Here is a 25,564-nt window from a genome sequence, read left to right as displayed (position 1 = left end):
GGAGTTTTATAGTTGGATAGGCAATCAGCTCGGGTTTTCCCGAGCGGGTTTCAAGAGCCTTTCGTCTATTCCGTCTCTAAAATAGTCAAATTAGTAAAATAGTCGTAACTAGAAAAGTGAGGTCCAAGGATAATTTCAATAGCTCTCTTTTGAATCATGTCAAGGCTAAACATTAGTTTTCGTTAAAGAAGGGTGCCAAGAGTAGATATATTTACTTCAAGACCAGAGTGAACATGATAAGCATAGGTTACCTTTAAGTTGTAAATATTTATGCCTAAACTTTATCTGATTTAAACAAGCTTGGAACATAGGACCACCACGTTATATCGTCATCGAACAATAAACCGAGGATCTTGAAAGTAATGGTAGATTTCACTCACGAGCACCGTCCACCATGAGACTATTGCGTAGAAAGCTAAAGGACATTAAAGTGTTTTTAGCTGTGCATAAAGAGAGGTAAGGTAAATATTATCAAGGTCATTTTTGGTAATGCTTTTATTGAGGGAAATATTTTTCCTGATAGCTGTCATTCGGAGGTCAAAGAAAGTTAAGTCACGAGCGAATTTTAAGCTTATTGTAATATCCCATAAAGACTATAAAGCGATGATAAAGGCAAGACGAACAACTCCTTTGTACCTTGAGGAGTCCCGCAAAATATAAATGAAAAATTGAATTTTTCCCCATTAGGAATTAGAATTCATAGTAAAACCTCTCCGTATAGACTTACATACCCTTAATTTATTATCTTCAGGAACAACTATTCGGCAGTTCAGATTATCAAATGTTTTTTTAATATCAGCAAGATAGTTTCGATATGTGAGCCCTTAGCTTCCAAAGGCTTGCTTCCAATTGTCAATTATAGGTATTATGTACTGTAATGAGTAGTACTTAAGCCTGAATGCAAATGGAAACACTTTTGGATCAGTTTAGTCTTTAATAAAAGAATAAAGAGTAATGTAAAGGTAGCGTAATATAAATCGTTGTAGGAAAAGTCAATATTCTAAAATGTGCAGAGAACGAATTTATGGAAGTATGTGTGAGATCCACAAATTCTTTAGGGGATATGTGTTTGGGGATATTTGAATTAAACCAGGAAAATTAAACTATCAGGAAAGGAATGATTACACTTATTCCCTGTGAACGTTCAACTGCTAGCTTAGCTGGTGTTGCACCCCGAAAACAGTACTTCCTCGAGTCCAGGTTTTTCAAGGTTCTTCTTCATTTAACGCGCATTAATCTCGGAGATCTCTTCTAAGAATTCATGCTCAGATTGGATTGATTTAGTAGGATGTTCTCGACAAATTTATGTGAAATTTTTGTCACTTTTGGGCATTGACAGAAATATATGTGGGACTTCCTTATGAATCTATAAAAATGAGAGTTCCCCTAGTAGTACTCTGACACTTCAAAAAAAAAAAAAAAAACACAAGTGAACTAAAGTCAGTAAAAGCCGTTTCGATTCCTCTCTCAAATTTACTGAAAAATTGCCAAAAGGAACAAATTGCTGAGCCTTTCTTTTTGGTTGCCGAATGAACTGCTGAGAATTTTTCAAATTTAACAGTGATGTTGAGCTTTTCAATATTTGGTTTAAATGAACTCTAGATTGAAGTTTTAAAACAGTATAATAAACAAATACGAGTACGTAATTACGGTGGCATATGTCGTCCAAGAGAATTTTTTTTTGTTTTACAAATATGGAGTTCCTCTTTTTCTCCTGAGTTATATACAATTGTTTATTTTACTGTACCTTTGACAAAATTTTCTGAGTATCATGTTCAGAAGAGTTAAATAGGGTCAAATTTCTTTGGCAAAACCTCGCACAAGTCTCAGTGAAATATGTTTTCGTGAATACGAAAACTTATTCTCTAATAAGAATCTATAATAAAAATCATACTCTAATAAAAAGTGTGAAGGAAAAGTGGCTTTGGCTTCCAAACTGCCCATTTGGTATCATTCTATTCAAACCTATATAAAAATCAGCTTAACTTCTTTTATTGTAGGATATGTACAATGGCACTGTTCTTCTTGCTACAGTTAAAGGAGATGTTCATGACATTGGAAAGAACATCGTTGCCGTAGTTTTGGGTTGTAATAACTACAGAGTTATCGATATTGGCGTTATGGTTCCATGTGATAATATATTAGAAAAGGCCATAGCTGTAAAAGCAGGTACTTACGCCTTTATCTATTCATTGTATCTTATCTATTTAGTTACCGGTTTTTAAGCGAAAACAAAGTTCTAGTGCTAATTTTATTGTTTTTGGTTTAGCGCTATCCCCCCCTACTGGTTTCGTTATTTATTTCAATATTATTGCTTACTGTTGCTTGGATTGTAATTCATTTAGTTTAATAAAGAAAAGCAAAATTGGTGACACCGATCTTAAAGCTGCAAGTACGACCGGTATCGCTAGTTGCTAAGCCTGCTTCATATCCATCATCCCTGAAATAAATAAATTTAAGTCTCCTTCTGTTTTATGTTAAGAATTCGTCTTTTCCTTTATTTGTAGTTTTATTAAAAGAAGAAAAAAACTTTCCTTCCAACTTTCTGACCCTTAGTGTAAGGACGCCATTCTAGTACCAGATATGCATCTACAAATTTTCCCTCCAAAATACTTTCCCTCCAGCTTTCTTACCCTTAGTGTAAGGATGTCATTCTAATGACAGACACTTATCTACAGATTTTTCTTCCAAAAAACTTTCCCTCCAGCTTTCTTACCCTTAGTGTAAGGATACCATTCTAGTACCAGACATGTACCTGCATATTTTTCCCTCCAAAAAACTTTCCTTCCAGCTTTCTGACCCTTAGTGTAAGGACGCCATTCTAATACCAGACATATATCTACAAATTTTCCTTCCAAAAATCTTTCCTTCCAACTTTCTGACCCTTAGGGTAAGGACGCCATTCTAATGCCATACATGTGTCTGCAAATTTTCCTTCCAAAAAACTGTCCTTCCAGCTTTCTGACCCTTAGTGTAAGGGGACGCCATTCTAATACCAGGCATGTATCTACAAATTTACCGTTTGCATTTGGGTAATTTGCGAAAATATGATTTTATTATTTTGAAGGTTTTCAAAGTACTTTTGATTCTTTTGACTAAGTAAATTGATGGTGTCAAGCTCTTCTCTCAAGTAAAAAGTTTAAATGAAAAGACGTGAATGTTAATGCTCCGGATGGGCCGCTTCAATTTAAGAGCGCTTCAATTAAGCTCTCTTTATCTACTCATGGCAATCCTGAATTGAATAATTCAACCTGAAACGAGTTCAATTCATTTCATAACTTGCTAATCCGTGTAGTCCAGTTATGTTTGCCCAGATGATAAAATAGCAGAATCAGAGCTAGGCTAAACATTTTTGCTAAGTTCAAGTCCTTGTTTATACACAGAGATCATTTGAGTTGTGGGTGAATGACAAATAACTTACATTTTACTAAAAACTTTGCATCTGAAAGAATTTGAAAGACACAGTTAATTGAGTAGTAGAAAGGTTCCTTTTAACTATTGCCTTCAAAGATATTCGTGCCCTTGTACATCGAAAACTCATGACAGTTTGATTCGTAGTAATGCTATAAAAACGTAATTTAAACTACACCGTAAAGAGGGGGACATTGCGGGGGTAGTATTCCCTCATACACAGGGAATTTATGTTCGTTTTGAGATTGTAATATCGCCCTGCGTTTAAGTGGCAAAACTTGTTTAAAGGAACGGATTTTCGTTTTAGAATTTTTCGGATTTTTATTTTTCAGTATCTGCCCTATTTAAAAGTTTAATTTTTTATCTTATGAGTAGTTTCAAGTTTAACCCTTTTGCCTAACAAACCTAAAAACATTTTTTTGGAACGCAAATTCTTGAGTTAGTCCAATTATTCATTCGACAAACATTGCAGGACTAACGCTAGAAATCAAGGAAAAGAAATCACAGGAGAAAATTAAATCAATAAATCTAGTTGGATTGAGACTACAAACCTGATTCGAATCAACTCAACTCTTGTGTATCACAAGCTAAAATAGTGTCTATGTTCCACTCATAGCATTGCCTTCGCTCAAATTCAGTTCTTGTTTTTTATTAAGATGTGCTTATAAATTCTTAGATGTTATTGGCCTCTCTGGACTTATAACACCATCTTTGGACGAAATGGTGCACGTGGCAAAAGAAATGGAACGTCTCGGATTGAAAGTGCCCCTTCTTATTGGTGGAGCAACGACATCTCGAGCTCACACTGCTGTTAAAATTGCACCTTGTTATAGCGCTCCCGTTGTTCACGTCTTAGATGCTTCTAAAAGTGTTGTTGTTGTAAGTTTTTTTTTTTCAAATACATTTTTCCATTAATGTGGCCAGGGAGCAAAACAAGTGTCTGAAGTCTCTAATATTAGGACTATTCTTTCGTTCATTTTTTTTTTCCTGCAACTAATTTCCAAATTTTGTAATTCTTAATTTTAAAGATGTTTACTTATTTAAAATTTAAATAGTAACTTATCACAAGTATAGCAAGTTTGAAGGTTTTTTTTATTAAATGAGGCATTTTTTAGAATGAGTTCTAGAATTTCAAAATTGGTTAATCTATTATCTTCTTTTTTTGCAGCTGATAATTTAGTATAATTCTCTTGTTTTATGTTTTTATTTTAAGAGTGTTCAGCTAAGTTTATTTCTTCCTGAATGTATGTTTAAGTGTAAAACCTAAGTAACTACTGGGCTAGTAGTTTTGTGTTGAACTTATCGGTAGGCTTCTCACTAGTAGCACATTTGGTTTCTAGTGTACATTGATTTAAAAAATAAAATTTCCCACAAAATAAGTTTTTCAAAAAAAAAGTAAAGAACACTATTGAACTAAAAATGAACAAAAATAGAATCAAATAATCTAACCAGAACATAATTTGCACTTTACTGAAAAAAATAGAAATGAATGTTCATTGTTAGTTTAATATACATATGCTGATATTTATTCCTTAAAATCTTAGTTAAAAAAACTTAAACTTTTTCCTGAGTAAAGTGGAAATTATGTTTTGGTTTTTAGAAAACATAGGGGGTTTTGAGTCTTACTGATGTTAATTTCTGCTCGTTTTGAGGTGGACTCGGTTATTTATTGTAATTTCTGTTTTTTTCGGTGTCATTTATTTATCGATGCTGATTTGTGGTAGTTATACGCTTGGTAGATTATTTGATTCTATTTTTGCTCATATTGGTTGGGAGTTCTGTACTTTTTGAAAAACTTACTTTGTGGAAAGAGATATTTTAATTAATTTCTGTTCATTTATATTCACCTAGTCTTTTTTAGGGAAAAAGAAAATAATAGTTTAAATCTTTCCGGTTTGTCGTAAGAATTTATAGTTTGGCTTGCTGTTTGTATGGTGGAGAAACTTTTTTTTTACGATTTGCAACACACCCTTTTGAAAATCTTGATACACATAGTAGTGTTTAATTTAGTCGGATAAATCTTCTAGTTGACCTGATAAATAAAACTTGATACCATTCCCAATAAATTATATCTATGCCCTTTGACAATCTGGAAATACTTCCACTCTTTTTATTAGTTTAAGTTTTAAGAACAGACGTAGTAATTAAATATAATATATATTAGCTATATATAATATTATAATATAATATTATATTATATAAATATAATATAATATTAATTAAATATAATATTATATTAAATATAATATTATATAATATTATATTATTATAATATTATATTATATATATATAAATAAAATATTAGCCCCAAAAGTTTGAACCTAATACCGTCAGTCGTTCTTGGTATATTGCTAAAATATCTTAATGGCAACCAGCATACACACAGTGCGTTATGATTTAATTTTAACGCAGCATTAGGTTTGAAGCATAATGGGCGAATTCCATAGCATGTGGGGGGTTGAACATCTACCCAACAATCCTAGAGATATAGTTTCTAGACGGCTCAGCTATGCTGAACAAAATGGCTGTCCTGAAATTTTTATTGGAAGTGTCTTGAAAATTGTGAGCTAAAGAGAAGGGCTGATTTCCCTCCATTCACTTTTAACTTGTAAAGAGGGCTTTTAATTTCCAATCAAATTAGCTCCTTTAAAATATCAATGATATTACTAGCTATGATAAAGCAGTGCTGTCTATGTCCTTATATGTCCTATATTGCTCATATGCCCTTTTAATATCTGCATACATATAGTTTTTTGTTTAATTGAAACTCCTCCGAAATATTCCCTTAAAGTTTCAACTTAATGTCGTTAGTGTCGTTAGTTGCAGTAGTCACAGAAGCAGTAGTAAATGTATACACACAGTGTCTTCTGGCTAATTCAAAATCTGCCACAACTTACCCCGAAAGGTCTAACTTAATAATGTAAGCCGTTATTGTGATATTGCTTTGTCACCCTATTGACAACCTACGTGTTCATAGTTCGTTTTTATTTAGTTCAAAATCCTCTAAATTCTCCTTGAAAGTTTCACCTTAATACCCTTGGCTTGTGTAGTAGCAATAGTTGTAGTAGCAGAAGTAGCAGTATGCACATAGCATATGTGTATTTTTTTCAACATCTCTTTCAACAAACGATGGAAGTCTCTACTTAATACCATCAACTGTTCCTGAAGAGTTTCTGGTACGTCCTCTTGACAACCTATGTGGGCATAGTATGTTTCGATTTAATTCAATACAGTTTCAATATTGCCCAAAATTTTTACCTTCATACCCTTAGCTTTAGTAGCAGTAGTAGTAGCACCAGTAGCCATAGTAATAGCAGTAGTAGCAATAGAATTAATAGTAGTAGCCTTAACTTTAGTAGTAGCAGCAGTAATAGTAATAACAGCAGTGGTACTAGTCGTAGAAGTAGAAGCAGTAGTATTATGATGTTAATATTGTCTTTTGGTTAGTTAAACATCCCCTACAACAAGCCTCGTAAATTTTATTTTCACGCTCAAAACTGTTCCTAATATTGCTTATATGCAGTTTTAACAACCTGCATACGGATGACTGGTTGTGATTCAGTTTACCTCTCCCCCCTAAAAATGTCGGAAAATTTCACCTTCATATCCTTAGCTATAGTTGTAACAGCAGTCACATCAGTAGTATTAGTCCTTAACTTAATACATTGAACCATTGCTATGACACTGTTGATGCGTCTGTTGATAGCTGGTATATTCATAGGCTTCTTGAAATTTTCAACGAAATGCTCTTAGCCTTACAAGTAGTTGCAATAAATGTTTTAGCTGGAGCAATAGTAATAGTAGTAGTAGAACTAGTAAATGTAGCAGTGGTAGTAATACTAGTAGCTGTGTGCACATATTGCCTTTTGGTCAATTGATCTTTCCCTTTAAGTATTCTCTGTGACTTCCAACTTAATACATAAATCAATTCTTAAGATACGCTATTTTGACAATCTAAATCCACATAGTGTCTTCTTTTAGTTCGAATTTGCCTTCAGTTTTCTCTCAAATTTATCTTCATAGACTTTAAAAATATATTATTAAAAGCACAAGTATCATAGCAGTTTTGGTGGTAGCAGAAGTAGTTGCAGGTTTAGCGTTGTATTCGTAATAGGAGTAACATTAGTATCAGCAGCATTAATAGCGGTAGTAGCATGTACATCTTATCTTTTGGTCAATTGAATATTTCTTTCATGACGCCCTGGAAGTTTCAACTTGAAATGATAAGCTGTTCTAAAAATATTGCTGATGTGCAATTTTGGCCCTCTTTTGACTCCCTTGACCTTAATACTCTAAGCCTCACTAGGTGTTGCAATGGAAGTAGTTTAGTAGCAGCAGTAGTATTAGTAAAAGTGGCACTGGTAGTAGAGTTGGTATATATATTACTTTTTTGTCAATTGATCAGTAATAGTACATTATTATTAAAGGTAGTAGCAGTAGTAGAGGTAGTAGCAAGTACATTTTGCCTTTCGGTCAGCTGAACATCCCACTCATGATCCCCCTGAAGTTTCTTCTTGATACGATAAGTGTTCCAAAAATATTGCTGATATGCCCGCATCAGCAATCGGTATGCAAATACTATATCTTGATTTAGTTTAACTTTCCCCTTATCATATTTTCAGATGTCTGTTTCAATATCCTCAGCCTTACTATTACTCGTTACATAAGTAGTAGTTTTAGTAATAGTGGTGGTAGTGGTAGTAGGAGTAGTAGCTGCGATAGCAGTAGAAGCAGTGGTAATTGTAATAGTAGTAGCGTGCAAATGTTGCCTTTTTGGTCAATTGGCCATCTCTCTGATCATATCCTGAAGTTTCCAAATTAATATACTCAGTCATTTCTGAATTACACCCTTTTGGCAATCCATATGCACATAACATGTTGTTTTTAGTTCAACACTTCCCTCAACATTTCCTGAAAGACTCACCTTAATGCCTTTCGTATTTTGGGAAAGTAGAAGTCAAAAATGCTTACTTTTTCTCAATAATACATACTATATGTGAACAATGAACGAATTGTCTAATTTACAGCCCTTGTCCTGAGACCTTGAGTGGGGGGTTGACATCCCCAAACGTATGATTACTGAAACTTCCAACAATTCTGAAAAAATAGATGTCTCAAAACTTTGTTTCGGTTCTTGTTTTGAGAAATGATGGAACTGGAGGGGGGGGAGGCTGGTTGCTCTCAAGTCGCTTTGATTCATTAAAAGGACGCTAAAGCCCCATTGGAAATTTATGCGGCCACCCATTCCATAAAAACCTTATATTCCCCCAGAGCATAACTGACAGTCCTTACTCCAAGACTCTAGGGGGTTGTTTCAACCCTGGATACATTGGTATATGTTATTAGGACTGTTTTGAACAGAATGACTATCTCACAATTTCCACTCTTTTGGTGAAAAGAGTGGTAGTAGGGCGGAGAGGGGGTAGTTGCCTTCCATCACTGTCGACTCTTTAAAAGGAACTAGAACTTCTAATTTTCAACCAAATGAACCTCCTCTAAATCATATACAGCCACCCCTTCTATAAAAAACTTAATTACCCCGGGGCATAACTTACAACCCCTGCCCTCAGGATCTATGGGTTTGTTTTAACCCCTAAAGCCTTGTTATATCATCATTGAACTATTTTGAATAAATTTGCAACCTCGAAATTTATTTTGGATGCATTACAGGAAAATACGACGTGTGTGTGTGTGGGGGGGGGGTAACTGCCTTCCGATCACTTTGATTTTTATAAAAAGGGACTTGAACTTCTGATTACCAATCCGATGAGCCCGGAACGAAGTGTATGTGACCACTCTTTCTATAAAAACCTTATATTCCCCAGGGTGTTTGATGTTAAAAGTAAAGATCACCATCTAGTAGTGTCTAAGGTTAATTTAAAGCTGAAAATTCGGAAGGGTAACTACCTCCCGGAAAGTTATGATGTTTTTAGACTCCAGGATGAAAATTTGAGAAAAAACTTCCAGGAACAGTTGAATACTAAACTTGAGTGTTTAAAATTTGAGAATGTGGAAGATGGATGGAATAATTTCAGAAAAACAATTTGTGAAGTTGCTGATAGTGTCTTAGAAAAGAGTGCTAAGACTGGAACTAGGAATATTAGTGAAAAAGCTTTAGGTTTAATAGAGAGTAGAAGGGGTTTGTATAAGAATTATCTGAGTGATAGGTCGTATGAAAACAAAAGGAATGTAAAGAAAGTGGAAAAAGCATTAAAATATGAACTAAGGAGATGTGAAGTGGAGGCCATGGATAAAATTGCTGAGGATCTGGAAGATGCGGCTAGACGGCATAATAGTAAAATATTATACTGGCATGTTAATAAATTGAAAGGGAGTAGCCAATCCGGACTAGTCCCAGTTAAAGATAGAAATGGGGCCATAATTAGTGATAAGAAAAAGTTAAAGAAAGATGGACGGAACATTTTGAGAATGTGCTAAACCGAGGCACAGTTACAGGAAAAGATATAGATGAAAATGAAAAAGTTTGTGATACCTTGGATGTGAAGGAAGATTTGTTTAGTGAGGAAGAATTAGCGACAGTACTAAAAGGATTAAAAAATAATAAGGCCCCAGGTGTTGATAGTGTGATTAATGAGTTTCTTAAGTATGGTGGCTATGAGGTTAGAAATAAGCTACTGAAGATTATGAACATGATTTTTGAAAAAGGGGAAGTACCCAATGATTTTAGGAAAACCTTAATTAAACCACTGTATAAGAAAGGTGACAAGAGTGAGTGTCGTAATTGTCGAGGCATTAGTCTGGTCTCTGTAGGTAGTAAATTACTGAGTAATATGATACTTTTTAGACTGAGAGATGTTGTAGACAAAGTTTTAAGGGAAGAACAATGCGGTTTTAGAAAAGGTAGAGGTCGTGTCGACCAAGTTTTCACTCTTAGGTTAATAAGTGAGAAGTCCCTTCGTTGTCAAACACCTTCGGTCCTCAGTTTTATCGATTATGAGCAAGCTTTCGATTCTGTTGATAGAAGAGTGTTTGCAAAGGTCTTATCCTTATATGGTATACCAGAAAAATACATTAAAGTGATTTGTGCTATGTACGAGAATAATACTGCTGCGGTTAAAGTAGGAAATAAGGTTAGCAACTGGTTTTGTATTAAATCAGGAGTTAATTAGGGTTGTGTTCTATCCCTCTTTATATGGGTCATTTTGATGTAGAAGTAACTGTCTCGTCAAATAGATATATGGTTAAAAATAAAACGGTCAACGGCTTCATAAAATTCAGTCGTTTTTCACACTGATCAATGTGGAAACTGATAATATTCAAGCAAAATAATTTCGCTATAAAAGTTTATTGCCTATTACACATAAGGGGAAAAAATAATGAGAGACAACTTATCTGCTTGCATTTTACCATTTGACAAAGAAGGACATAAAGGAGGGTATAAAAACCAATTCATTTCTTAAAGAGCTATGGATTTTGAAATCCCATTATTTTTGTCCCATGTACCATGGTTTTTAGTCGTCAGCTTCAAATTCTTTGATGACCCCTGTTATTAGGGAAGGTAATAATAAGAATGAATGACAATTCGTTTTAACATAAGTAAATCCTAGCATAAACACAGTTATCGTTTTTTTTTTTTTTTTTTTTTTTTTTTTTTTTTTTTTTTTTTTTTTTGAAGCAAAATGTTCTCCATATTACAAGCGTCGGGCGTATTCCTTTTATATTTCATCTGCTTTTTTCAAGACACAAAGCAAAATGTTTTTTTTTTTTTTGTTTTTTTTTTTTTTTGAAGCAAAAATGTCTCCATATTCCAAGCGTCGGGCGAATTCCTTTTATATTTCATCTGCTTTTTTCAAGACACAAAGCAAAATGTATGCCTGTGTCGCAGTGATTTAAAGTTAGATGGTGTAGCGAGGCAGGTATATAGAAAAAGGAGGCTTCGGGCTGAGATACTCGCCACTTAAATTTAAGGCTTTTACAATTTTTGTATAATTTGCTACATTTTGTGCGTGAATCCCTTACGGATTTGATACGGATCTATCTAAGATGTAAATATTCTAAGATGTAAATATTTTCACTATAAGTTAAACAAGGCCATACAAGCAGTATTCTATAATGCACAAAAAACACATCATAAGATCAAAATATATCGAAAATACTCTCGACACAACACAAGATAAATAATGTATATAATTTACTAAATGAATTGTCAGGAGCCAAACAAGGCTCCTGACGATTATCCCAAAGTGGAGATAATCTTTGTCGTCCCCCCAAGTAGAGATAACGATTGTCGTCTCCCCCCCCCCCCAAAAAAAAGAAGAAAAAACTTATATGAGCTTTATGAAGAAATCATGAAAATCTGTATAGTAATGCTCAATTGGTAGAAAGCGGGATATAATTGAAGGTATTTAAAATTTTAAAAAATTGTTTTCAAAAAATTGAACATTGAACTTTGATGTTGCATATGTTAAGTGGCCCCTTTTTAGCAGCGACAGAGCCAGGGGACTAGGGGGTGGGGTGGCCTTGGCTTGGGAAAGGTTTTTAAATAAATTCATATGTATCTGACAAGAAAACAAAATACATCTACATTACAATCTAGCTTCAAATATGTCATCGACATTCAATACTGAGTCAGTTGGTTAAAAAAAAAGAGAAAGACAAAGAGAGGGAGAGAGAGAAAGAGAAAGAGGAGAAAAGGTCGTAAAAATTTAGAAAAATTCTAGCATAGTTTTTTGAATGGAAAAGCCATGTCTTACCTAAGAACAATCAAATTGCCAACTATCATGTCTTAAGTGATATGTTGGTTGACAGTGTAAGAAAATTTCTGAAGGTGGCTCTTAGAATATACTTTTCCATTGTCTGTACAAATGCTCTGACACTAGCAGAGCTTGTGGTCTGTAACTGTAACACGTTGCTTCCTATGGTACATCTTTAGTTTTGATTTAATTTTTCACATACTACATTTTTGTTTTTGCAGACATCAAACCTGTTAGATTCATCTGGTCGCGATGATTTCTTTGAAGATCTTCTAGAAGACTACGCAAATATTCGTCAAGATCACTATGCAAGTCTTAAAGATAGGCGCTATCTTTCATTGGATCAAGCGAGGAAAAGAGCTCTTCAATGCACATTTGTCAACGATTTAACACCTAAAAGACCTGAGTTTTTGGGGATCAAAGTTATAAGTGAGAATTTGGAGGATTTAATACCTTATATTGACTGGAAGCCGTTTTTCGATACTTGGCAATTAAGAGGAAAATATCCAAATAGGAATTATCCGAAGATTTTCAATGATAAAACTGTTGGTATGAATTATCCTTTTTCTATTCCTTGATTCTTAATGTGCGCAGTACTATCTAAATAATCTAGAATAATAAATTTGCTGCAGTTAAATATGATTTTTATTAACTTAAAAAATGAAACAAGCAGAAACAAATGAATTTGCTATAAATTTTTGTATTAGTCAGCGTCAGTTTAAATCTAAGATCTAGTTTGGAATTGTAAAAAAACAAGAGAACAAATCACTAGTATTCGCATAGGATTTCAAGTATAAGAGTAATAACTTTTTTTTTCTTTTTATGCTAAGCAAATATGTTCAAAATTTTTGTGTTCCAGAACTAGTGTTGTACTGGGGTGACAAGTTATGTGTTGTCACTTTCTGGTCTGTTTCATATTTCAAAGATGAATTTGTTCGCTTTTAACTGTATATTTCTATATAGAAGTTGAAAAAATGTTCTTCGTTTTTTTTTCAAGGTTTCCAAATCGATTAGAATGACAAACCAAAGACCCTGTATACACCAACATTTCACACATATATTTATTATATATATATATATATATATATATATATATATATATATATATATATATATATATATATATATATATATATATATGTATATAATATAATGTTCAGTTTGGGACGGGAGTCAGTGGCGTGACTCTGTAAGCTTAGCCAGAGTCGACCCAGCTTTAAATGGGTACCTGGAGAAATCTGGGGAAGGTGAACAGGAAGGGTGTGCGAAAGCACAGGATGGTTGGCCCCCAACCCATCATTGCACTTCCTGGCTGAAGGGCCAAGAAACGGAGATCAGCACCGCCGGTAGGGACTGTAAAGTCTAATGCCGTATCCTTTACCTTTTAGTCGTCCTGGCCGAGTGGGTTGGTGCGCTGGATTCGGGATCCTTCGTCTGAGAGGACGCGGGTTCGAATCCCAGTGTACCCAATTCTTCAGTTTGGGACGGGGGTCAGTGGCGTGACTCTGTAAGCTTAGCCAGAGTTAACCCAGCTTTAAATGGGTACCTGGAGAAATCTGGGGAAGGTAAACAGGAAGGGTGTGCAAAAGCACAGGATGGCTGGCCCCCAACCCCCCATTGCACTTTCTGGCTGAAGGGCCAAGAAACGGAGATCAGCACCGCCGGTACGGACTGTAAAGTCTAATGCCGTATTCTTTATCCTTTACCTTTATATATAATATATACATAAATTTATTTGAAATTGGCTCATTTTCAAATGACATTTAATAATTTTGATAGCTTACCAAGATGTTTCAGGTTTACCACTCATGCTGGTAACATTCTATTTGTTCTCGGGCCCAAAATGAAAATTATAACTCATATTTTCGAGTTTTGTGAATGAGGTCTTTGAGCTTTTTAGGGTATCCGCTTTTTGTTTGAGGATTTCAATAAGAACTTCTGCCAAAATTATAGTGTGCTGTTGATGTATCTGCGAAAATTATAGTGTGCTGCTGAAGTACCTGCGGAAATTATAGTGTGCTGTTGACGTATTGGCGAAAATTATAATATGCTGCTGCAGTAGAGACGTCTGATTGTTAAATGAAGTGCCTTCTTTTTTTAAAGTTGATTACTTGTTCAATATTTGAAGCTTCGATCACTTATTGTTGCGTTCAAAATAAAGTTTTTAAAAAGATTTAAGATTGTGTTTGTAAATTAGTCTGTTTTATTTTTATAAAAAGAAAGTTTAAACAGCGAAACATAGATGAAGGATAGGAGAGTTCTAGGTAATAAAAAGTAAACAAAGGAATAAAAAATCTAAAAAATAGGAATAAAGTAATAAAAATTGAACAAAAATAGGAATACAAAAGTAAAAAAATCTATATTTAGATCTGAATTAATTCTACAATTTATATAATTAACATTGCATTGATTGGAAGAAACTTCGTAATCGATCTTACTCCTGAAAGTGTCAGTGTTTCGAAAATGGCATGTCAAATTTTCGTCAAAAACATCAACAGTTATTTTGTTATTAATTCTCTTTTCAATTTCTTTTCCTTTTTCTTGTTTCGCGTGACAAAATAGTGTGATTTTGTTTTAAATCGTACCAGGAAACTGTCTTATGTAGGACGAGAACGGTTGGCAGCCTTGTAATTATAACTTTTCTTGCACTGCTGTAATGAAAAGGTGAGGGGGGGATAAGCAGACTAATTCTTTCGTTATGTCTTGAATGTTTGTTTCTTAGACTAATACTTCAAGTGTGTTTTTGTTGTTAGGCGAGGAAGCGAAGAAACTTTTCGACGACGCTCAAGAAATGTTGACAAAAATCATTGCAGAGAGATTGTTAGAACCAAAAGGTGTTCTTGCATTTTACCCTTGTAGTCGAAGTGGCGATGATATTTTGGTAATTTTTCCTATCTTTTCTATGGTACTGTTAATTTTAAGTGCTCGTTGTCTTTATCATTTTTTTTATAACTTTTTTTAACATTCAATATATTATGTTTTTTCCTAATTTTTTGTTTATGAGGAGATAAATTGCCTTATCTTCATATATCGCTTTTAAAGTTGAAGGGTTATTTAATCTAGCTCAAATTTGGATAAAACCAAAAAGAGAACTTATGAAGATTTATCAATAGGATTGTTTTTGTTTATTTACTTTTTTTATATATCGGCCTGAGCCCATTTGTGTATATCCTATAAGCTTCTGATAAATATAAATTATTGCCAGTATTTAGTAAAGCTTGTCTTTTACTGAATTTCTATATACTCATATTTTCATCATATTAGACCACCCATATTAGATTTGAACTAAGACTCTTTCCAACGTTCCTCGTGACGTTTTTGTTCAAGCATAATTTTCTGCTTTTTTTCCTCTTGGTTTTGGAGCAAATGGTTTAAGTTTCAAGGGGCTGGTAAACCCCTAGATAGAGCCTGTTATTTGGTCGAAGAGAAATATCGACTTGCGTGTTGCGATTTTACGTCAAGCTTATTTTTTCTATTTGATTATATTTATCGGTATATCATTGTCAATTTGTTGGAGAGTTTCCTTCGTGACTCAATTTTCGCTTAACAAGAAATACAGAAGAAGTACAAACTTTAGTCACTTCTTGGGGCCGCATACAGTTGTGAGCAAAACTTTTTGTGTTTGAAAATAAACAAGCCTAAAACAGGTAACTGTTGGTTGATTGTAATTTGAATACGGCGAAGAAAATCACAACCAGTGAGTTGGTTCCACCAATCCGAAAACTTTGGTCAAAAGTGTGAATATTATATACTTCTTGCTGTAGAACTATGCTTTGTGGCCAAACTGTCTGTCAAATAAACCCCTTTTCCTGCCAATTATTACAATAGTCGATAATGCAATATATATATATATATATATATATATATATATATATATATATATATATATATATATATATATATATATATATATAACAAAACAAAAAAAAAAGCAACGAGAAGTTAATGGCCTCCTAACATGGGATTTGATTTGTATTAGTATTCCATTTATTTTGAAAGATTTGGGAAGAGCGGAAATATAGCAAAACAATAAGCAGCATAAAGTCACAAGTATTTACGCTTATTTATCGTTTGTTTTTTTCTCAATATTTTTTATAAGCTTCTAGATCATCTTTATAGATTTATCTTGTTATTGCAATATTTTCGCATATTGGATGACCTATGTCTAATGGATAAAAACATCTAAAGTGTTTGCAAATTTCAGGTTTATGACCCTGACGAGGATTATTTCCCTCGCGGTGAGTCAATTGCTACATTCCATGGACTGAGACAGCAGGCCGAGAAGGATGTGGCACCAGATGATCCTTATCTCTGTATATCTGACTTTATAGCTCCTGTAGAATCTGAAGTTAACGACTATATTGGAATTTTTGGGGTATCCTGTGGTTTTGGAGCCTTGGAGCTTTCTACTAAGTATATTGCATTTGTTATTCACCCATTCCCACCTTTTTTATTCTTTTTGCAAGGGAATCGTGTATCGGGTATTTTCTCGGGGGGGGGGGGGTAGAAAACGAAAACTATTATTTGAGGTGTTCTCGCTTCTTTATCTTTGTCCGCTGCGTTTTCATATAAATTGTTTGGGGAAAAATTGGTACCAGTAGACTTTAAGGGGAGGAGGGTTCAAAATAGAAAAAGATGCATTTGAGGCTTAAGTTCGTAAATTTTTCTTAGACTAAGGTTCGACTGATTGTTGAGGGTAATTCTAATTCAGATGTTTCAGATCCTTGAAATTGGGTATATGTGAAAGTAATGCCTTGCCTTATTCACGTTTTGCCTTGGAGCGTACGAGGCCGTAACGTCTATAATCGAAAGGGCTATTTACTACGATAAAGATTTGAAAAACACATTAAAGTCTGGTCAAGACTAAATATGACGGACTGTTTTATACACACAAAAATATGCAGCGAATGATTATCATAGTCAACGATTATTACTTTAGTTTTTAGTTGCATCCTTTTTCTTTCAACTTTCATGCCTAAAGAATAGTAGAATAAGAAACAATTCTTAGAAAGTTTCTGTATATGTTCTGCTTTGAGCCCAGTGAACGCTTGGCAGCCAATCAACTTTTTTTAGTTTTAAGAAAAGTTTCTAATCTTCATGTTTATCTCAGTTGATTCTTTATCTTGCCATTAACTCCATTAAGTTTTCATATATTTTCCATTAAGGTGTAGTTAAGTTGCCTTATATTTTCCATTAAGTTGTAATTTAATTCCCTTTTTAGTTGTAATGTAATTTAATTAAGATGTAGCTAGCAGAATGAAGAGAAATAAAGTTGTAGTTGTAATGTAATTTAATTAAGTTATAATTTAAGTTACCATTAGTTCCATTAAGTTCTATCTAAGTTGCCATGTATTTCCATTAAATTGTAATTTGATTCCCTTATTTAGTTATAAGTTAATCTAATTAAGATGTCGCTAGTAGAATGAAGAAATGAAGAGAAATAAAGTTGGAGTTGCAATGTAACATAATTAAGTTGCCATTAAGTTGTAATTAAGTTTCCATATATTTTCCATTAACCTGTAATTTAATTTCCTTAGTTAGTTGTAAAAAAGCAGGCTGTTTTTAAAATATTAAAACTCTAGTATTACATGTTCTGAAGTTATTAGTGACGTCATTAAATAGTTTCTTTGAAAAACATGAATTAGTGCAATGTGTCCGCAAAAATGTTCAAAATCTTTTGCCATTTCCTCTGAGGTCCTTGTTTCAGATACGAAAAAGAATCTGATGATTACAACTCAATTTTGGTAAAAGCCTTGGCTGATCGATTGGCAGAAGCTTTTGCCGAGAAACTCCATCGGGATGTTCGATTGAAACACTGGGGCTACAGTAAAAATGAAGATTTAAATCCTGCTGACTTACTGAAAATCAAATATCAAGTAAGTCGTATGTTTTATGATTTCTGATAAACGACAACTAATAACAACTTGTATTTTAATAGTTGTCTAGGTTCTAAATAACTAAAACTTAGCTTATAATTGTCAAATGTTGTCCAGTAGACTTGCCTAAGGATAGTTTTAGTTTCTCGTTTGACTGACCCTATATTAAACAATATTAAACCATATTCAACTATATTAAACAATATGCTGAAAATTGTGGCTTGATCTTACTTTTTAGGGTGATAGTGAAAGGAAGGTTATGATGGCTATGCCATTTCTTACGGGGGAAGAATGATAGTTTTGCCACATATTGGACTTTTTGGTCATTCAACTGAGGTTAAACAATAAGTAGGTAGTCCCAGAATGAAGTGAGAAGAACTCATAAGAAGGGATTTAAAAGAAATCAGAACTTCATATGAGAGAGAAAAAGCTGAGCTTTGAATAGACTGGGACGAATTAGGAGCGTTTCCTGCTGTTTTCTAATCGAATGGAAAGTATATGCTGAAAATACGAGGATCTTTAAGTATATTTTCGAATTAAGAAGATTATTGCTAAGCATAACAAAGTGGGCCAGACAATTCTATTCTACTTTATTTATTTTTATTAGATTCTTAGTTGTAAATCACTGTTTTAAGATTTGTTGTTTTTTTTGTGCAAGTTTTTGAAGGCTAATAAGAATATGCATAGTTTTGTTGCTTGCTTCTCATTGTCTTCTATAATTAGCTTCTTAAAAAGGAATTTAACATTATTCTTTTTTTTGCAGCTTGACTTGTATCCTCTTACGTACTTGTTCATTGTTAAGGGCCATTCGTCTCATAATATGTGAAGTCATTTTCAATCAAATTTGTATATTTAAATTGTATCATTTTTTTATTGTTCTTAAATATTCTACTAGCAGAAAAGCCTGTCGGATACGAGTAGCAGAACCTAGCATTTACTACTGTGAGGAACGATCTCTTACTGACTGAGTCACAGGAAATACTCTTAGGGTAGGATGGCTTTAGGTATCCGTTGTAAAATGTTATTTAATTTTCAGAGAAATACGTATCTACAGATTTTGATATCTGCATGGGCATAAACTTGGAATTCTAATAAAGTAGATGTAAAAACTCAGGAATCGTTTGCACTTGATTTGATAAATGTAATAAATAATAATAATAATAATAATAAAAAAAAAATCTGAATTGAAAATTCTTTTTTGAAGTCTAAATTTGGAAACGGGCATAGATTATTTAACAGGTGCAGTAGCGACAAAAAAGGCACCTTCTCTGTTATCATGTCCGTAGGCAACTATAACAAAAACACCGTCCCGAAAATGGAGAGGGGGGCATCGTGCCAAGATGACCTACAAGAAATTTGTACCCCTCCTCAAAACAAAAATGTGTATATTTTCTGTCATAATGGCTAATTTTCCAAACAGCAATGATGGACCTTTTTTTTAAATTTAGAAGGAGGTTATCAAATAAATGGTGTACTTCAGACACTGTATCATTTTTCCGTGACAAAAAAGATGCACAGGATCAAGTCCTTGTCCACCCTCCCTCTATAGGCAATAATATCTAGTCTGTTGGTAATAAAAGACTAATGTGTATTTTCCCAAAATGTTGCATTTATTTTATTTCTCTTTCTAAGTAGTAACTAGGGAAGTCAGCATATTTTCTTACTAGGCTACATCCTAGGCTTGCCGTTTATCCCTTTACAGAATCCCAAAAATGAACCAGAAATCGCCCATGTGGGATATTACCATGGCATGAACCTATCCAAAGCGTAAGGGAAGGCCTCAGCTGCACTCTAAAAAGTTCGTTTTTGACAAGGCTTAAAATCCTGTTGAACTCGGAAAGAAAAAAGGTGCTATATCTAAAAAACGAGATATCCATTCAACGCCGAGAAAGAAAAAAAAAGAAAAAATGACGTGTGCAATATCTTGCCATAACATGACAGGTACCAAGAAACCTCACGGAAAAAATAAGAGACAAACTAACATATTGCAAGACTTTGGTTAACTAGTTCTGGAACATCACTAAAAGAGAAACTCTTAGGAAAAAGAAGATATGGATTGGTGTATCAGCATTTTCAAATCTTCTTCTGTTTATATTTTATTTTCGCTATAGGGAATAAGGCCGGCCCCTGGTTATCCCAGTCAACCGGACCACACCGAGAAGCTCACAATGTGGAGACTGATGCAAGCAGAGCCAAGGACGGGTATTCGCCTTAGTGAATCTTTAGCTATGGAGCCGGCAGCTTCCGTTTCAGGGTTGTATTTTTCTCATCCTAAATCAAGCTACTTCGCTGTTGGTAAAATTAAAAAGGATCAGGTGAGCGTTTGCTATCTTTTTAATTTATTCGCTCTTTATACTTTTCTAGTAAAACTAGGAAATGCTGTTTGGTGATAAACTCATAAGCAAAATCAGTTTTCTTTAAATTCCCCGATAGATTAAAATATTATCAAGCTCAAATTGTCTCTTATAACGTAGTCTCTTTTATTTTATGTTGCAACCCGAACCAGTAGGGTGAAAATTTAATATAAATTTGGCGAATTCGTATTTATTTGGTCACAGGGTTTATTATTATTCGTCTTATTATTATATATTATTATATTATATTTATATTATATTATTACATATAATATAATAATATTATATATATAATAATATAATAATAATATATAATATATATAACATATAATATATAATATATATATATATATATATATATATATATATATATATATATATATATATATATATATATATATATATATATATATATATATATATATAATATATAGTAATATATAATATAATAATATATATAATATTAATATAATACTATATTATTATATTATATTATATTATGTTTATTATATAGTATTATTATTATAGTATTATATTCGTATTATTATTCGTATTATTGGTCACAGCTCAAATTCTTGCTGTGTCTTTTATATAGTAGTCTCTTTTATTTTACGTTGCAACCTGATAATGATATGCTATGCTAAATATGCTAAATAATGCTTCCCTTCTCCTCTCATGAGTCAAATACTCGAGTGTCTTTACGGTACGTTATTCATGAATTTTTTTTCTGAGAATATCGTGAGTAACTGGATTCAGAACATCACCAGTTTTTTCCTTAAGCTTATTGCAGTTTCTTGGATGAATTTTGCAAACCGCTTTGTCAACAGCTCCATAAGGAAGAAGAATAAGTTGTAAAATCTTGTTTTCTAAGAGGCTTCTGTGGCTCATGACAGCCCACCTATCATACAGAAAACTCACATGTTCAGCAAATAGCCAAAAAAGACTGTTAGGTACCATGGCATCTTTAAACCTTCACTTTTTCATTTCCTAAGAAAAATTCTTTAATTTAAATTCTTTAAGTTCGAAACAAAGAGGTTGGATAGTATGTTGTTATATTTCTATAAACTGTATTTTCTTTTCTTTTTTTCCCCAGGAGTATAATTTTTTTACATGCGAATTAAACAAATTAAGGTTCGTTAGGCCAAATTTAATATCCAACACTTAACTGTATATAAATAAACAACGACAAAACAATAATTTCTTTCATGGTTCTCATTTTTCAGCATTTACACTCACACCATTAAATATTCAAGTGTAAAACTAATGATTTGTTGTAGTGAAGTCGTGGGTTTCTCGGACAAGGGTAACCGTCTAGAGCTCATACCATGCTCTTTTCTTGTTCTTTTATCTCAGTAAAATTAAGGAAATCAATTCATATGGCCAAAGGGCTGGGGTTTCTTGTTAGTAAGATGAATGTATTGTATTATAATGATGGATATCCATAAGTAGTTGAAATTGTCAGTTAACTCATTGTCTGTTTTTCCTTCAGGTTATTGATTATGCCACCCGTAAAAAGATGTCCGTTGAAGATGTTGAGAAGTGGCTCAGTGTGTGCCTCGCCTACTAGGCAAATCTATTTGTTGGACATCACAATACTCAATCGCTGGTCATTTGACTTCAATTGAACTAAAAACAAGGATGTATACGTCAATAAAATGAAATATGTGCCAAAGTGCATACTTCCGAGACCCTGTAAAACTGAATCTAGGAATGGTGCGTTAAGTGTGTTTTCTTATTAAGATTATGTTGTTGCCCAATGCTATCACGTAATTGTCCCAGTCCCGACTTAATCCAGTTTCTTACCAGTGCCATTTATGATTTTTTTTGTTATTATTTTTTTACATTACTGTGATAAAAACGCATGGAAATGTTAGCCCTCAGGCTCTGCCATTTTCAATTTCAGTTTTTTCGCAAGGTTCGTTCGAAGGACTCCACCACGTGGAAAAATATATAATTTCTGTCCTGAAAATTTATTTTTTTCGTTTTTTTTGCCCTCCTGCTTGCCCCACCCTAAACTTCAGATGTGTAACAACTTAGGATTTATATTGATTACAAATCCTTCCATGAGGAACTGTTATAAACGGAATCGCGAGGTTAAAATCCATCCATGATTCTATATTCCATTAAATTGCTGTTTTAAGGTATACATGATTTTAGTTGCTACCTGTTCATGTTACGATTTTTCTATTAAATGTAAAATTTCTAAATAAACTGCTGTCCATATGCAAGTTCAAGCCTGATAAAAGAAAATTTTATATTTAGAATCAGCACAAAGTTTTGCATTGCATTTTCCTTAAAAATTGGGGCTACACGTATTAAATAATTTATGTGTGGATCTGAAATTAAGCAAGGTACCAAGGGAATTAAGTTGGGAGAACATTTAAATAGGCATATTTATATTATTATTGGAAATCGGATAAATGTTCATATAAACTTTTAACGTGCCCGTTTAAATTTTATTTTATGCCCATTGGGATAGGAAAATTTAGCGAGATATTTAAGTAAATGTTTCTTCTAAAAATGTACTCCACGATTTTTTGAATTGTAATTTGACTCGCTCAAACTGTTTCATCTTCAATCAGTTCTGGGAAACTAACTGAGTTAGTGTAATACTGAAGCGATAGCCACATTTCCTTTAGTGACTAATAATAAATTTTAAATCATTTGTTTTCTACTCGTCAACAGATCCTAATAATCACGTGACTGCTTGCGGCATTCGTTGGATTCTTTGGTTGTTATATACGTCTTCTTCTTATTAAAGGTGATTGCTTTTTTTCCTCTGTCGGGAACTAACTGTGCGTTCTTTTTTTTAAATTTGGTTCAATATCTAATACCGTGTTTATTTTTTTTTTTTTTTTTTAGTTGCTCTGATTATTTGAATGTAAATACACTTTTATCACTTTGATGAGTGGAGTTTTTTGGCTGGTTAATCTTTTTTAAAGGGGAAATATTTTTATGAGTGGGAATGACAAAACAAGTTAAAGTAACGATTAGGCAACTTATTCTTCCCTTTTTTTCTTTTTATTTAAAGATAAAAGGCGATTATTTTTATCTGAAGTAGAAAAAAGAAGATGAATACTTTTTAGATCGAAGCAAAATTCAGTTTCTTTTTGATATTCTTAACTGGAGCATGATTTTACTTTAAAATAAAGTTAGAGAATTTCTACGTTTATCAAGTAGTCTACTACGTTGAATTGCTTTTTTAATTTATGGCAATATTAAGTTTTTGGTTTCTATTGTATCGAAGTTCGTTTATCGTTTTGTCAAACACTTTCGTTTTTTGTATTCTCTTCAAAGTGTTATTTTAGTTTTGCTCAAGGAAGAAATATGTAAATCACCGATGTAAAATCACGAAATTAACGGTTAAAGTGGCTATCGTACTACACACGGGATTTTTTATTCCAAGTTTTTAATTTGCGTTGCCTTAAGTATAAATCTTGACAATTAAGTCCTTTCAAACTAGGTTAACTAAAATTCCATACACCCATAATAATCATCAACTAAAATTGTCATAATTATCATTAACAAACGATTCAAAAATTAAACAGGTGGAATGGAAGCGAAGATTCAAGCTCTGATCAACCGTGACAGGCTTTTTCAGAAAAGTATATCAATTTATTTAAAAAGTTCGTTATTTGCTCTATCGGAAATTAAATTTTGTTGCTGTTACATTGAACCTCCGTTGCGCATAAGCTTTGTGCACAATAAAATTCTACAGAGAGCGTGACTACTTAGCGTTGCTCACGTTACTTGTAAAATGTGCTCACAATGTAATAGAAAGCATTATGATAACGGGAAAGGTTCTACAGTATAGTGTGAAAGAACCATAACGGCTGTGAATATTCTAGTAAGGATAATCTACATTTGGACATAAATTTGACAATGCATAGTTTTGCATTGTCTGAGTTCGACTTTTGAAAAAATTTTCAAGGGTAAAAATTTCCTAAGAAAAAACAAAAGTTCTTGAACAGATGGCTAATAAAAAAGAGAAGGCCCCAGTCAAAGAGTAGGCCTATGAGTAACGTACAAGAATGGGAATTGGCTCTAGTTTGTACAAAAACAAATATCGGCGCCATCTAGCGTTTGGCAACGCTTGCCATTTTTTCAGTATAATGATAAAATAATTAATCTAATTAGTGTAATTAATAAATTTAGTACAGTAATAAATGTCTAATCTCACCAAGCTTGTGACAAACGTGAAATATCGTCAATCGTTAGATGGCGTTAATAGTTTTTTCTTGTTGACTCTAGTGCCAGTTTCCACTTTTATAATTTACCCATACTCTTTGACACCAAGACTTATTTTGGCTCAAGTTTTGCTTGCGCTCTTGTGCGCTTAGGCTCTGGAGGGTCATTAGTTTCCGGCATTTTCTTCTTTGTTTTGTGCCTTATTAAGAGTGAATGTTTAAATTGTCAAAAGGCCAGTGATGTGAAGTTCTTATTGTTGAATTTTATTGTTGATTTTTGAGTTTAGTTGGGTTAGTTTTCATTTAGTTTTAACGATACGGGTGCTAGGTTTCTAATTTTTCCTACATTTTTATTGTGATTGTTGAATAAACGCTTGATCGGCAGATGTATTGCGACATTTACAACTCCTTTATTAGGTACAAAATGGCTATAATAATTAAATTATCGTACGTATGTTAAGAATAATGCAGAATTTTGTTTTTAAACAAAAATGCATGACTAGGTGACGGATAAATAGTGGAACACGGCTACAGCTCAAATTAAGTATCTCTCTCTTAAATAAATTGTTTCGAGTCTCCTCTCTGTCAACTAACTGCTATAATATTCTTTGTCTGCTTGTTTTGATATTAGAGTGATTTTCGCGCTTATATCTATCTTGATGGAGTCTTGCCTGAGCCGAAAAACAGTATGTTAATTGGGTCGGTAAGCAGGAAGTTATTTTGAGGGTATGTGGTGGAGGGAATAACGGTGAAAGCTTATCTTTTAGCCGAGTGGTTAGCGCACAGGACGTGAAATCCTGATGACAGGGGCTCCAGTCATGGTATCGCTGGTTATTTGGTTTGGACCAAGGATCAGAGGCATGACTCTGTAAGCTCAGCAACCCGGCTCTAAATGGGTACCTGGGGAAAACATGGGAAGCGTCGGGTGATTTGCTCCAACCACGCATTGCACTTCCGACCGAAGGCAGTGAATGAGGAGACCGGTACCTGCGCAATGCAGACCATTGGTCAGTATGCGAAAA

The 25,564-nt window shown here is 33.4% G+C and overlaps 1 protein-coding gene across 1 annotated transcript in view; it reads left to right on the top strand.

The window, feature by feature from the left end:
• The window catches only part of LOC136029039 (methionine synthase-like), an 84,658-nt gene extending 59,732 nt beyond the window's left edge, over nt 1-24,926 (top strand). The window contains exons 16-23 of the mRNA XM_065707073.1: nt 2,001-2,169; nt 4,088-4,290; nt 12,347-12,674; nt 14,879-15,006; nt 16,330-16,538; nt 17,833-18,001; nt 20,113-20,316; nt 21,845-24,926. Of these exons, the coding sequence (XP_065563145.1) occupies nt 2,001-2,169; nt 4,088-4,290; nt 12,347-12,674; nt 14,879-15,006; nt 16,330-16,538; nt 17,833-18,001; nt 20,113-20,316; nt 21,845-21,922 (1,488 nt within the window). The 3' untranslated portion in view covers nt 21,923-24,926. The remainder of the gene's footprint in view (nt 1-2,000; nt 2,170-4,087; nt 4,291-12,346; nt 12,675-14,878; nt 15,007-16,329; nt 16,539-17,832; nt 18,002-20,112; nt 20,317-21,844) is intronic.
• The last annotated feature ends 638 nt before the right edge of the window (nt 24,927-25,564 follow it).

This window comes from Artemia franciscana, chromosome 7 (assembly GCF_032884065.1).
Source record: "Artemia franciscana chromosome 7, ASM3288406v1, whole genome shotgun sequence".
Lineage (NCBI taxonomy): Eukaryota > Metazoa > Arthropoda > Branchiopoda > Anostraca > Artemiidae > Artemia > Artemia franciscana.
Note: the sequence above shows the minus strand (reverse complement) of the source record. Positions and strands in the feature narration are given on the sequence as shown.